Source organism: Pseudorca crassidens, chromosome 1 (assembly GCF_039906515.1).
Source record: "Pseudorca crassidens isolate mPseCra1 chromosome 1, mPseCra1.hap1, whole genome shotgun sequence".
In the NCBI taxonomy this organism is placed as follows: domain Eukaryota; kingdom Metazoa; phylum Chordata; class Mammalia; order Artiodactyla; family Delphinidae; genus Pseudorca; species Pseudorca crassidens.
In genome coordinates, this window is record NC_090296.1 from 35,933,077 (window position 1) to 35,947,130 (window position 14,054).

General features: G+C 40.0%; 1 protein-coding gene across 1 annotated transcript; it reads right to left on the reverse strand.

Annotated features, from left to right (window-relative positions):
- Nucleotides 1-798: 798 nt before the first annotated feature.
- CCDC196 (coiled-coil domain containing 196) lies at nucleotides 799-13,424 on the reverse strand. Its single transcript, XM_067739746.1, has 10 exons — nucleotides 13,375-13,424; nucleotides 13,118-13,270; nucleotides 11,710-11,806; nucleotides 10,630-10,680; nucleotides 8,909-8,986; nucleotides 8,623-8,706; nucleotides 8,040-8,099; nucleotides 7,529-7,670; nucleotides 1,088-1,158; nucleotides 799-918 (listed from the first exon to the last, which is right to left on the reverse strand). Exons 1-10 carry the CDS (start codon nucleotides 13,422-13,424, stop codon nucleotides 799-801), a joined length of 906 nt encoding a protein of 301 aa, XP_067595847.1.
- Between the last annotated feature and the right edge of the window lie 630 nt (nucleotides 13,425-14,054).

Sequence of the window (14,054 nt, forward strand, 5' to 3'; positions counted from 1 at the left end):
AAGTCATGGATATAACAGAACTCATGGTGAATCAGGGGAACTGCAACTAGTTCTGTGCAGCTCACTGTAGATGTATGAGGGAAGGGGGTTACAGTGAAAGATGAGATTGGGGATGTAGGCAGGAGGCAGATCTTTATGTGTTTTGTGAAGGAGTTTGGACTTTAAACTGAAGTCAAGGGGAAATCAGTGGGGACGTGACATGATCTCATTTCTCCTTTCGAAAAGATAGTTTCAGTGGTGCTGTGGAAGATGGATTAGAGGGGCTGGAACCAGGGAAACTAGTTAAAAGAGGGTGTGGTAATCCAGGCAGGAAAGAGAGCCTGAACTAAAACAGTGGCACTGGGAAGGCAGAAGATATTCAAGGAATAGATAACTAGGAGGCAGTATCAACAGTGCAGATGGGTGTGGTGGGTGAAAGAGTAGAGGAGTCTATGGAGTATTATTTCCTTATTTTGTAACTACTTTTGCTCATTTGCTAGTGGAGGATCTGCCCAGAACTAAACACTTCAGAGGTGGAGAGAACAGATTTTTATGGACTTGTTAACAACATACAGTGTGGTTTGAATCTAGTCATTTCAAAAATCAAAAGCTATCAAAATAATCAGAGGCTGTTTACAATCCCTAAATGACTAAATTCCTGACATGCTTAAGGCCAAGCATCTAACTAGCATTTCCACCCATTGTGGAGGGGAGAGAGAGTGGAAATAGCACTAAAACGAAGGTTTGAGAGATTTTAATTAACACAAATGGCTGTACCTAGTCTTTAAATCTGTCCAAAGCAAAGGGAGTGAAAGCTTTCTAATCCTTCAGCGCTTCATCTGGCCTTGACCTCAGAAAAAAGAGCCTCCCTCTTCCTTCATCAAACTGACTTCCTTTAGCTCCTTGTTGTTCTGTGTAGGTCTTTGCGCCCAGAATTCTCTAAGACAGGAGAAAACAGAAAAAAATGACAGCTAAAGCACCAAGTGTCCTGGCACTCATTTTGCAAATCCTCTAAAAATATTAAATTAGAATACTAAAAATATTAACAAATGCATTCCAAAATTCTACACCCACTATCTATTCAAGCCTTTGAAATGATTTCGAAAACCAAAGTAATTTTCACATTAGATTCACTTTTGCCAGTAGTTGCTCTGCTCATAGTTGCAGTGTCCATGGTACCTGATGGGGAAAATTAGGAAAATGAGAGCTTTCTTTGAGTAAAAAACCTAGTTTTATTTTGAGTTGCAAGGCTATTAGCATTCGTCATAGTACCATATCATTGTAGGACTGACTCTGGTATTAGCATTGATGTGGATTTTCTAATTGTTGTTTTAGAAAATAACTTCATCAAACAATGTTTTTAAAGTTGAAGTGGCAAACCTTCTTTTTTTGGTGGGGGGGGGGGGTACGTGGGCCTCTCACTGTTGTGGCCTCTCCCGTTGCAGAGCATAGGCTCCGGACACGCAGGCTCAGCGGCCATGGCTCACGGGCCCAGCCGCTCCATGGCATGTGGGATCTTCCCGGGCCGGGGCACGAACCCGTGTCCCCTGCATCGGCAGGCGGACTCTCAACCACTGCGCCACCAGGGAAGCCCTGGCAAACCTTTTTTTTCTGTTGAGAGCTCATATCCCACAGGACAAAAAAATCGTTTGAAGATTACATCAAGTAAAAACAATTTTATTTGAGAGCCTACAAAGTGTGCTTCCAATACAACTTTTAAATGAAGAAATGAGATGATAAATCACGCACATATCTGCACACCCTCTGGTAACCCAGACACACATTCCACAAAAATGGCTAACTGTGGACAGCGGAGAACAAACAAAAGATGAAGGTGGGGGTGGGGATGAGAAAGAGGAGGCAGAGAGAGAGGCACAGACTGAGAGAGAAAGGGAGAGAATAAAAAGGGAAAGAGGGAGAATTGTAGGGTGTTAAATAGGCTTTGTGGTGAGTCAGTCCTAGGTGAGGGCTGCCAGACTAAAATATAGGACACCCGGTTAAATTTGAATTTCAATAAACACCAAATAATTTTTAGTATATGTATGTCTCATGCAATAGTTGGGACATATTTAAACTCAACATTTATTGTTTATCTGCAATTCAAACTTAACTGGGGATCTTCTTTCTATTAGCTAAGTATGACAACCTAATCCTAGACAACCTTCTGCTCTCCTGATTGTGTGATGCAAAAAAGTTTAGAATATATTGTCACTCACTGAAATAATCATAATATCGATACAGGTACAGTTTACTTCTTTTTCAACCTTCAAAATTTATATTTAGGAAAGAAGACTTTTGTTCTCCCCTGGACTTCTGTGGAGTTTTATAGGAAGTGAAAGAATGAGCTAGTTTAGAAATTAACTTCGGACTTCCCTGGTGGCATAGTGGTTAAGAATCCACCTGCCAATGCAGGGGACACGGGTTCGATCCCTGGTCTGGGAAGATCCCACATGCCGTGGAGCAACTATGCCCGTGTGCCACAACCACTGAGCCCGCGTGCCACAACTACTGAAGCCTGCACACCTAGAGCCTGTGCTCCACAACAAGAGAAGCCACCACAATGAGAAGCCCGTGCACTGCAATGAAGAGTAGCCCCCACTCCCTGCAACTGGAGAAAGTCTGCACGCAGCAATGAAGACCCAATGCAACTGAAAATAAAGAAATAAAAATAAAAAAGTTAACTTCATGACCTACTAATACCATGAACCGAAGACTGACATTCAAAAGGTTCAAGTTGCTGCAAGGCTTGAAAAAGCCTGTATTTGAGGGCAATGTTATTTATCAAGGACTCACATTGGAGCCAGCTGTGGGTTTCCGCCCCTGCCTTTCAGAATTTTAGCTTAACACTACTATTTTCCTTTCAGCAGCTCCTGCTGGAGTGTATTCAGCCATCAGGAGGAGTAATACTAAAGTGAAATAAAGGTTGAAGCTGGGGAGAATGACTTGCTTTCAGAACAGAGGGAGTTATAGAATAAATAAGGTCTCAAGAGTATTCATTTCCCACTGCACTGGGCTTTCATCTGAATTTATAATTGTAGCAAAATATTCACATGCAACCTTCAGCTTCTTAAAAGAGCTCAAGGAAATGCTAAGAGTTGGGGTGGGCGTTTGGGGGTGGGATAGGGGAGGAGAGAAGAGCAAGGCTGTCAGAATCAAGTGTCTTATCACCAGTTCTATTATTATGGAAGATACACCTCTTCTTTAAATACCCGCAGATGTGATGGGAAACAGCTGAATTTAAAGATCGCTTCGTGCCTGTGCGCTCTAAGATAGGTGACTGCCAAAGGCCAAGAACTGCTCTCTTGACTCTACAGAATTCCGGGTAGGGCTGCCGTACACTCTGGGTCAAACTGTAATTTTATACTGGTCTGGAAGTAAATCCCTTCAAATGTGACCCGTCTCTGGAAAGACTTCACCGTGGATGTAAAATATTTTTCTCTTCTGTAAGACTAGGTGATGAAGTATGCTAAACCGATGAGACTGACCTGGCTAATGATACATACAACCTGGGCCTCAAGGGAATTTGCACGTAGAGATTGCTTGAAGTGTTACAAAGTCAGTATTAACACAGAATTATATATATATATATATATATATATATATATATATATATATATATATATATATATATATATATATATATATGTTTTTGGGGTTTTTTTTTGGCGGTACGCGGGCCTCTCACTATTGTGGCCTCTCCCGTTGCAGGGCACAGGCTCCGGACGCGCAGGCGCAGCGGCCCTGGTTCACGGGCCCAGCCGCTCCGCGGCACGTGGGATCTTCCCGGACCGGGGCACGAACCCGTGTCCCCTGCATCGGCAGGCGGACTCTCAACCACTGCACCACCAGGGAAGCCCCAGGATTATATTTTGCCAACCAAACAGATCACACCACTGCAATGCAGCCAACCAGCACACAGGACAAACGATGTGGGAGGAGGAATTCTTGACGAGGAGCAGTGCGATAACCCTCCCTCTACTTGGAAATGCCTATAGCAGAAGGGCCTGTACCCTGATTGGCTGGAAGGTGTGTCCAAAATTACATTCAATCCTTTAAGACAGATCTGTGAAATTCAATTCTTTTGAAACTAGAGGAAAAGGAACATTATCCAGGAACACTACTAAGTACTTAAACTTCAAAAGGTCCCCACCTTGCGCAATTGCCTGATTTTTTAATTCCTTGTCCTGATCGCCTGATTTATCTGTGGTAGAAAAAAAACAAACAGTATTAGGGATTGTGGAGGGCGGGACAGTGGCTGTTTTTGGAATGGAGGACACTGTAGTTCACGGAGTGGAATAATAGGTACAGATTTTGCAGCAGAATGCTGAATTTAATACGGGATAATCAAGGCTGCCAGTAATACACCTCAGTGTCACAAAGCATGGCAGAAAACACCAAGAGATCTTTTATTTTTTTCATTTGATACATAAATGTAGCACATTTTGTCCTAAGGGCAATAGAAGACTGATGGCTCCCTGCAGGTTCCTGAATTACCACTGTTTATGGACTAAAGGCCTGGATGTGATTGGTGCCACCTACTGGGATAAATGAAGAATTACAAATCTGTCAACCCCTTTTGGAAGTAGTATTTCTTTTGTTACTGAACAAATTAATGTTGGGGGTATGATTCTTTATTGGGAGGATTATACATTAAACAAGTGATAAGCTTGAATTCAAATCATAGCCTTTAGTTGTGGAAGAGTCATAAGAAATCACATACTGGAACACTGTCACTTTATAGCATATTTTAGGAGGTGAACTTTGGATATGCAGTCAGAAGCCTGGCTTCTTTGAACTAGTTTCTTGTTCTATAATACCTACCCCACAGAGTCATTGTGAGGGTTACACAAAATCATGTTTTCAACATGCTCTATAATATGTTATGGTTGCTTTAGATAAAGAAAAACACTGAAACAAAATGACTGGTCCAGGACATCTAAATGGTTAGCCTCAGAGTAAGGCCTGCAACTCATATATCTGACTCTAAATCCAGTGCTTTTCCCAGTAAATTGCTATTTCCCAAAATTTGATGGTGAGATGATTTTAGGAGGCAACTGCAATAAATTTAGGAGGTGCTGGAACACAGCATTAAATACTATAAATCACAGTGAGAAAATTATTCCTTTTTTGATTCTTTCAAACTTGACACCTTGATGGCATCAAGGAGAAGAGTTTCAGTTTGGTGCTGGTTTTCTTTAAAACTCTCTACATCTTGCTGATCTCACTTCCTAATAAAGATAAAACAGGTCTTAGGGTTCAGCACTGTGTTAGAATACTAAAATTTTGTTCTCAGTATACTTATTATGTTTACTTTCTATTATAGAAAACTACATCTGTTTTTCGTTTACAACACATATTACTGTTGGTAATAATATCTTAATATAACTACTTTAAAAATCCCTCTACGAAGAAAACTAATATTTCTTTTGTTTTCTTTTCAATAATTAAACACTAGGTTATAAATAGGTCAATAAAACCAAAATCTAAGACTTAAATTTCATATCCACTTGGGCTCAGACAAACTCAGAGATTTTGTATATGTGTGTATTAGAAAATGAAACTGGTCTACAATCAGTGCTCAATGCATGTGCAGTCAATAACACACAAGCAATGGGTCACGCATGCCTGTGTCTACGTGCACTTGTGGTAACTGAACAGTTTAGAGTCCTATCGCTTAATACTCCAGAAGCATTAGAGGAGAGAAGAGAAAAGAGGATGTTGATCTGTGGGCTGTTCTAGTTCAGAGTTCAGAGATTCAGTGTTCCGCAAGCAAGGGAGAAAATATCTTCCGCGGTGATCACGCTGAAGGGAATCTTTCACTATTTATTTTCTTGGCTTGATTTGAATCCAGAGTGAAAAGATTTTTGGCTCCTTACTCTATGGATCCCTTGAGATGACTTTCAACTAATTTTAAATGAAATAAGACGTGGATCTCTCACCCTCATAACCCTCCCCTCCTCTATCTTTTTAATTTGCATCTTAATGACTTTATACTGCTTCTGGTTGTATTCCAGGTTCTTATTGGAGAAGAAAACCTCAAGCTTTCTGCTTTCCAATCTTATCAGAACAACAGTTAAAAGAGAGACATGAATGGAACACTGGCTGAAGGATAGGTAGTTCCTCCAATCATCCAGATTTTCTAAATTTTAAATATGGATGAAGTCAGACCAACAGAGTGCTATGGACCTGGACCAAATCATCTTGAGCTGATCCATCGCTTTTAAAAAAAGTTCACATCAGGGGCTTCCCTGGTAGCGCAGTGGTTGAGAGTCCGCCTGCTGATGCAGAAGACACGGGTTCATGCCCTGGTCCGGGAAGATCCCACATGCCGCAGAGCGGCTGGGCCCGTGAGCCTGCGCGTCCGGAGCCTGTGCTCCGCAACGGGAGAGGCCACAACAGTGAGAGGCCCGCGTACCGCCAAAAAAAAAAAAAAAAAAAGTTCACATCAATAATTTCTTATCAGATTGTGCCAAGGAACAGATAAGAAACAGCCTAGGAAATTTAGATTCTGAATTTATTTTAGAAATATTTTTGAGGACATTAGCTACTATGACACACATAGAGTGTCTTGTTCCCCTGATGAGGACCTGGAAGAGAAATTTCTCTCTCATTTCAGTACCAGTAAAAGCTGTGTTTCTTCTGAGAACTTGGTTTATTTTTATTTTGTGGACACCATAAATTCATGTTTCTTTTTCGGGGAAATTCATAACCAAGACTGAAGCCTACCTGTACCAACTGTATGGTAATTTCACTACACATTTTTATGTATTTACCTGGCTTCAACTTATTTTCCCTTTGCCTTGATTTAGTCATCTGTTTATTTGATCTTCATGCTGTGTGTGATTTTATAAGTTATTCAAGACCTTATGGAATATGACTGAGAAGAAATTAGAGACATACATATTAATACTGATAAAACGTTGGCATCCCTTAGCCATGATCTCTTATTGCATGTCTCTTTTTTAAATTACAGAGTTCAGATTCATAGATCCATGAAAATTTAAGAGCCCTTTCTTCCTGTCCCTAAGAAAACCATTCCTTTATTTTTTTGTGATAAGCTATATGATTTCCTCTAATGATGCCATAAATTCTTTGGGGTGGGGAAATGGTGAAACTCCCAGAGGAATATCTGGATTGGTGAAACTCACAACCATTGTTGGATGTCTCTTTGGCCTTCTATTCTGAAGTAGCAGAGTCTATTTCAATAAGATTTGTGAGATCAAACTACTCTAATTCCTAAGAAAGGGGACAAGGTGAGGAGAAAACTAATATTTTATCAGGTGTCAACTATGTAACAACTACATATGCTAAGCACATAATATATTACTCAGTCTTTACAAAGGAAAATTTTATTTCCTCTAGAGGAATCCTTACCTTGATATAAGAGTTTCAGTGTAATAATAATGATGATGATAGTGAAAACATTTTTTATAACACCGCTAACTAACTTACTGTGTGCCAGGTATTGTGTTATCACTTTACAGGTAATGGGATCTCCAATGTAAAACCAAACAAACCTCAAATTGTGTACCTATGATACTCTACCTACCTCGGGACCCAGGAAGATTAAAAAATGCTTGCTTTGGCTCAAAATTCTGCTGTATGTACAGTGATAACTTAAGATCATTGTGCTTCTGGTAGTTCTTCAAGGCTTCAATTCTCAGCTCGATCACTTGGCCATTAAAGTCATTCTATAAGAGAACATTTTTCAAAACTACTCATATAGTATTGACTTCTCTAAATCCACTATTACCTGAATCCTTTTAACTCAGAAGTTTAAAAATGAACCTATCATGCTCAGTCTTTAAAAGTGGGCAGAAATTATGTGTGATTTTTCCCCCCATTTCAAATAGGACAAAATCAAGATCATAGGGAAAAAGTGCTATACTCAAGGTGAAGCTGGAGATAGGTCTCTTCAGCCATCTTCCCACAAAACATTTCTTTTAGCATGACAATTGGTAATCCAGATGAGAGGATCAGGTTTACCATTAGGAAACTAAAAGCCTCTATATTGCATGAATGAAATTGTACCCTGTGTCCAGCCTTGGAAGACTTAGTACCTGAATGAAGTTAGCTTGTTCCTGATACCTGACCCATTCCATTTTCCTCTGTTGCTTTTCCTGGTGGAAGAAAGAGCCTCTGGTGACAAAGTAAATTGAGATCAGAAATCAGTTTTCTCAATATGCTGCAAAGACTTTATAGCAAAATTATGGTGTCATAGATTCACTAATATATTGGTTTCAACTGCAGTCCTCTTAATTGGCATCACCTGTACATCCCACTCTCCAAAAGCTAAAAGCTAAAAGAACAGGATGTTTTCTATCAATGAGTTGGCTGCAGGAAGATTAGATACAAGCATAATATCTCTAAATAAATGTTCAAAAACAAATTAACAAGTGTTTTGACATCACATAGCTATTTCAAAGTTGTCATTATTGGTACAGATTTTCCCACTTTGCTCTAGCTATCATGATTTACCAGAAACTTGCCGTGTCACTGACTCAGATGTAATACCCCAAGGGAACCAGATCTCCTATAAAATTTTGTATCAGTTCAGGAGCACACTTAGGCAGATTATTGCTACATTAAAGATTTCTAATCTATCAGCTCTAAAAGCCACTACTTTCAGAAAGATCATACTACCTTCCTTATTTCCTTCACTTTCTCTGCATACAATGTCTCCAGTTCATTCTTGGTCTTCCTAGATGATGAGGGGGTTTGGGGAGCCTGGGAAGAAAGAAGAGAGCTAAAGGAAAAGGAGGTCCCAGGAAAGAAATGCAATGTCTTAGCAGACAGTAAATCCAATATACCCTTAAGGCCCAGATCCTTCCTATCTGTCTACCCTAATCAGTCCTGATTCTCAACGGGCTGTTGCCATCGGTGTGGCATCAACAACTTTGAAATTCTGAGCACCATGCAGTCCACTTGCCTTTCTGTCCTGTAAGTCTGCTTTGTTCTTTATCTGCAGTGTTTTTTGTTGATCACTGAGTTCTTCTGTGCTGAATGTCTGTAGAGAGACATTTTGGCAAAGCTTTAAATTACTGGGACTTCATGAGGGAAGTGGAAAGCCAATGTCAAGGCTTTTGGTTCCTGCCAGTCAGAAAACTCTCAGGGCCTGATATGAAAAGTGTACTACCAAAGGAGGTTCAGAATGGAATGAGCCCTTCCATCTGGTCTTTTGAGTGAAACTTATAATAATAAAAACTATTAACTGAACCTTTATTATATGTCAATCACTACTGTAAGCTACTTACTACATTACTTATTTACTCTACTACATTACAAATGTTCTCATTTAATCCTCACAGGACTATTTTTATTTCCATTTTATAGATAAGAAAACTGAGTCTTAGAGAGGTTAAGTCATTTGTTTAGGGTGACTCAGTTAGGAAAGTACAGAGCTGGAATCTGAACCAGATCTCTTGGACTCTGAAGTCTGTCTTCTTAACCACTAGGCATACGATCTTGTCTCTCTATTTCTCATTGTCTAAAAGTATGGGGAGGGAAAGTCAATCACAAGCTCAGCTATATGGACATCCCTTATACAAAGTCTTTTGGGAGCTCTGGAGAAACTGGATTTTGATAGAGGAATGATGCTGGCATATTTCCTATCACTAAGACTCAAGAACTCAGAAACTAAAACTTCTCACAACTCATAGAATTGATTTGTAGCTGCCACTAAGAACTAGGAGCAGATCTCAGTACAAGATGCAGTGCTTGATAGTATCCTAATTATCTGTGGAAAGGTGAGATGGAAAAAGCAGTCAGCGATCACACTCACACCTGTTTATATCACAAGACAATCTGCTATTAAGGTCTCATAATTTGTGAAAAAACACTTGGATCCCAAAGCCTTAGTCCACAAAGGAATTTCTACCCCTGCTTGGTTTCCCAGCAAAATATTTTTATATTAAACAATGCTGTGATTATTGCAAAGTCAAAGGGGAATTAGAATCAGGTATTCGTTCATTCAACTTACATTTATTGATTGTCTACTATGGGTCAAGCATTGTGCTACATGCTAGGGATTCCAAGATGAACAAAGCAATCAAGATACTGGAGAAGCATGTATTCCAGAACAGGGCAGGGAGATAAGAAACAAATAAAATAATAATAACACAATAAAATTTAAAAAATAGTGATCTTATATTATAAAAAGTGCTATGGAAGACATGAACAGAATTGTATAATAGGAAGGGTGTGTGTGGGGGGTGATGTCCTTTTTCAGGTGGAGTGAATAAGGAGGGCTTCCCTGAGGAGGTGACATTTAAGCGGAGACCTGAAGGATGAGAATGAGCCAACTATAAGAAAATAGCATTACAAAGCCCAGGGATAAAGCAAAAGCAAAAGTCTTTAGAAAGGAAAGGTCTTGGCATGTGGAGACCAGTGTGGGAGGGGAGGACTTCTATGAGAGGAGACTAGAAAGGTAGGCAAGAGCCAGACTATACCTGGAATGGCTGTAAAGGGTTTTCCTAAGGAGAGTGACATTACTTGATTGTTTTAAATAAGATCAGAGAATGAATTGGAATGAGGCATGGGTGGAAACAGAGACATGAAAAAATGAGGATGTAGACCAGAAAAAAGGGAAGCTTCTTTGCATTCTGGTTTGTAAGACAGATACTTTCAAGAGATCCTTAGAGGCACACATACCTTGTTCCATAGCATCTCCATTTCCTTCCGAAGCATCTTGTTTTTCCTTTCCTGGTGGAGAGGAAAAAGCAAATAGAAATATGTGTTTGTCTAGTCATTAAAGTTGGAAGAAATTACTAATAGGGGGACTAAGGGGTAGGGGCATAGTAAACCACAGAGGAAGGCAATAAATGGGCCTAGCCCCAAACCCAGGAACATGAGAGATAAGATTGATGATGATGATAAAAAATAATAACAATTTGGAATAGTAACTTTAATTATGGTAATTGTGGTATATCAATATAGTAATGAGTTTCTCACACTTGAAACACGTAAGATGTTCTGATCATATGGCAGTTTCTTTGGGGCTTAGACCACTAATTTTTAAGATCCTTTATGTTGTTAATTTTTTAAAATAAATTTATTTATATTTTTATTTATTTATTTTTGGCTGTGTTGGTTCTTTGTTGCTGCACAAAAGCTTTCTCTAGTTGCTGAGAGCAGGGGCTACGCTTCATTGCGGTGCGCGGGCTTCTCATTGTGGTGGCTTCTCTTTGTTGCGGAGCACAGGCTCTGGGTGCACGGGCTTCAGTAGTTGTGGCTCGGGGGCTCTAGAGCACAGGTTCAGTAGCTGTGGCGCATGGGCTTAGTTGCTTCGCGGCATGTGGGATCTCCCCAGACCAGGGCTTGAACCCGTGTCCTCTGCACTGGCAGGCGGATTCTTAACCACTGTGCCACCAGGGAAGTCCTATATTGTTAATTTCTTTAAATCTTGAAAGAATCTCTCAGACCAAACTCTTTCCTTTCTTTTACTTTGGTTATTTTCTATTTCTTCTGAAATGTGAGGGGTTAATATGCTTGTATGCATTAACCTTTAGATGAAAAGTTTTTCAAAAGTCAAAAAAATAGAATTTTTGCTAGCTAGTTCTTATTCTTCCCAACATTTCACCTGACTCCCTTTGGTTCACCCAGGACTTTTCTAGATCAAGGACCTATGAGTGTTGGAGCACCAATGCTAGAGATGAGCACTCTGTCTGACAGCAATGGAATTGAGAGCCCTGTTCAGAAGGCCATTCCCTGGAGTGCCCACCAACCTCTTACCAGATTCTGCTTCGTCTCTTCTGCTTCCTTAATGAGCTCAATGACTGAGGATTCACCATTCCCCTTCCCTGCCATGATCTGCCTCATGATCTGCAGACTAGAAAGAAGACAGAGATATCACAAAACATAATACTTCCTAAAAAGAAATATTAATATTCCATGACCAGTCAGAAACTACTCTACCATGAGAGGGAGATAGGGGCTGAAATCACAAGATTTATGGAAGTCCTTCTAGACATAGAAGGTCTCGAAAAGACAATTTCATTCCTAATTGACGTTTGCCTTAGGTATGTGCTCTATAACGAATTCTGTGCTCTGTAAGGCTCAGAACTTAGGTGTCCAACAGCTAGTGAGACTCCTCTCCACCCCTTCAGAAGAAAATTTTGTTATATGACTTTTGGGGTAGAAGGGGACTTTTTTTGCCTCTGTGAAGAAGGAGGTTGAAGAACCTCTTGTCTTAAGGATAAATCTCAGAATTATTCCCTACCCCCATCTCTGTTCATCTCCCCTACTTTACTTCTCCACATAAAAACATTTGAGTTAGTTGGAGAACCCACTTATATCCTTATGGTAGCCTCTAGAGAATCAGGCCATCAAGAAGTTTCTGATAAAATCCGAATATCCAATCTATGACTGTAAGAGAGGATATTCTTTAAAGGTATTAATTAACTTATGCTTATTTTCTTTGTGCTTTTCCCTCTCTAATTATAAGCAAAGAAGCAAGCCTTTGTGTTCTCTTGCCCTGAGAGGGCTGAGTTTCTCGGTTGTAAACAGCTGGTGCTTTGACTACAACTTTCTGCCTGACGTTTGTTCTCACAACTTTCTGCCTGGCTTTTGCTCTCCAAAAGTCTGAGCTCCCTGAAATGTTTATGGTAGGGTACAGAATGAAGGTAGACACATTAAGGTGAGATTCTCTGAAACTAGAAAGGAAAAAGAGAGTTGGTGGATCCCAAGAACAGTGAGTGCCCTAGCAAAGAGTTAAGACCTCAACTGCCTAGTACATTTAGTAAGGCCAGACCATAATCCAGAGGACTTTGATGCTCAGAAATGATTACCATTTCACTGTGTGGCAATGGAAGAACAGAATCATTTATCCTAAAGTGATTCCACAAACACGAATGAGGAGCTATCTGTGTGACCATGATGGATTGAGGATAGTAAAGTCTCTTAACAGTTTCTTGGGAAGAAAAGTAATAACTGTAGCCCTGTGAGATGAACTGAGTTATATTTAATTCTACTAAAAGAAGAAGGATTCCTTGCCACCCTGATTTTGTGGTTACATTCTTTTAATTTACTATAGCTGAAGGTCTAAACCTTTTAAAAAATGTAAATAATCATTGCTAAATCCTATGGATTAAAGTTCTCTTGCCTTTCCCCTTCTAGGAAATCCTGAGAAGGGAACACTTACCTTCTTTGTCTTTCCTCCAAGTTAGACATCAACTTCTGGAATAACAGCTTGTTCTTATCTTCTAGAGGTTTTAGCATCTCTAGCAGTTCCTGCTTCCTTAGTTTTAAGTCCTCACTCAACTCCTTCAAGTAGTTGTCATCTATTTTTGGACTTCTGTGGGAAGAGACACTATATTTGCCTTCAGCCCGGGCTAATAACAGAGACCCTCTTTTCGTTCCTGGATAGTTACCACTTGGCATCTTCCGTCAAAGACTCACCTTGTTTTGGAAGATAAGTAAGATCCCGGAGAGTTTGAAGCACTTGACATCTTGAAGGAAAACTTCTACTCTAAGAATAAGAAAGGTCTTCTTGAAAATATGTGCCTTCTTGTTCCATTCATTTAAGTCATCATTTTTGTGCTGCTGTTCTTGAAACTCCTGTTTCATTGGACAGATTTTTAGCTACAGGTTGAGGTCACAATGGCGCTAAGACCACAGATTTAACAGGTCTTTTAAATAACTCCAACATCAGAGACAGCTTGTTGACTGAAAATACTAACTACATCTGAGCAGTTCTTGCCTTAGCTTTAACCAAAGCCAAAAGTTTTATTCTGAAATTTTTGACTGAGTGGGGTAGAATCATAACACATCTATATTATGGAATTCCTATTGTGTTAGAAAATGATGGCTTGTCAAAAATTACTCATCAACACCATCTTCCATGGCAATTGACCTCCATGGAATGCCTACTATCTGTAGGGCACAGCACTGGATTCTGTGAATAAGGAAAAGGTAAAGACAGAGCATCTGCCTCTGGGAGACTTAGGAGGAGGAGGGCATACCTCTAGGATACAATTTAAAAAAAATAGAGGCCAGGGCTTCCCTGGTGGCGCAGTGGTTGAAAGTCCGCCTGCCGATGCAGGGGACACGGGTTTGTGCCCCGGTCCGGGAAGATCCCA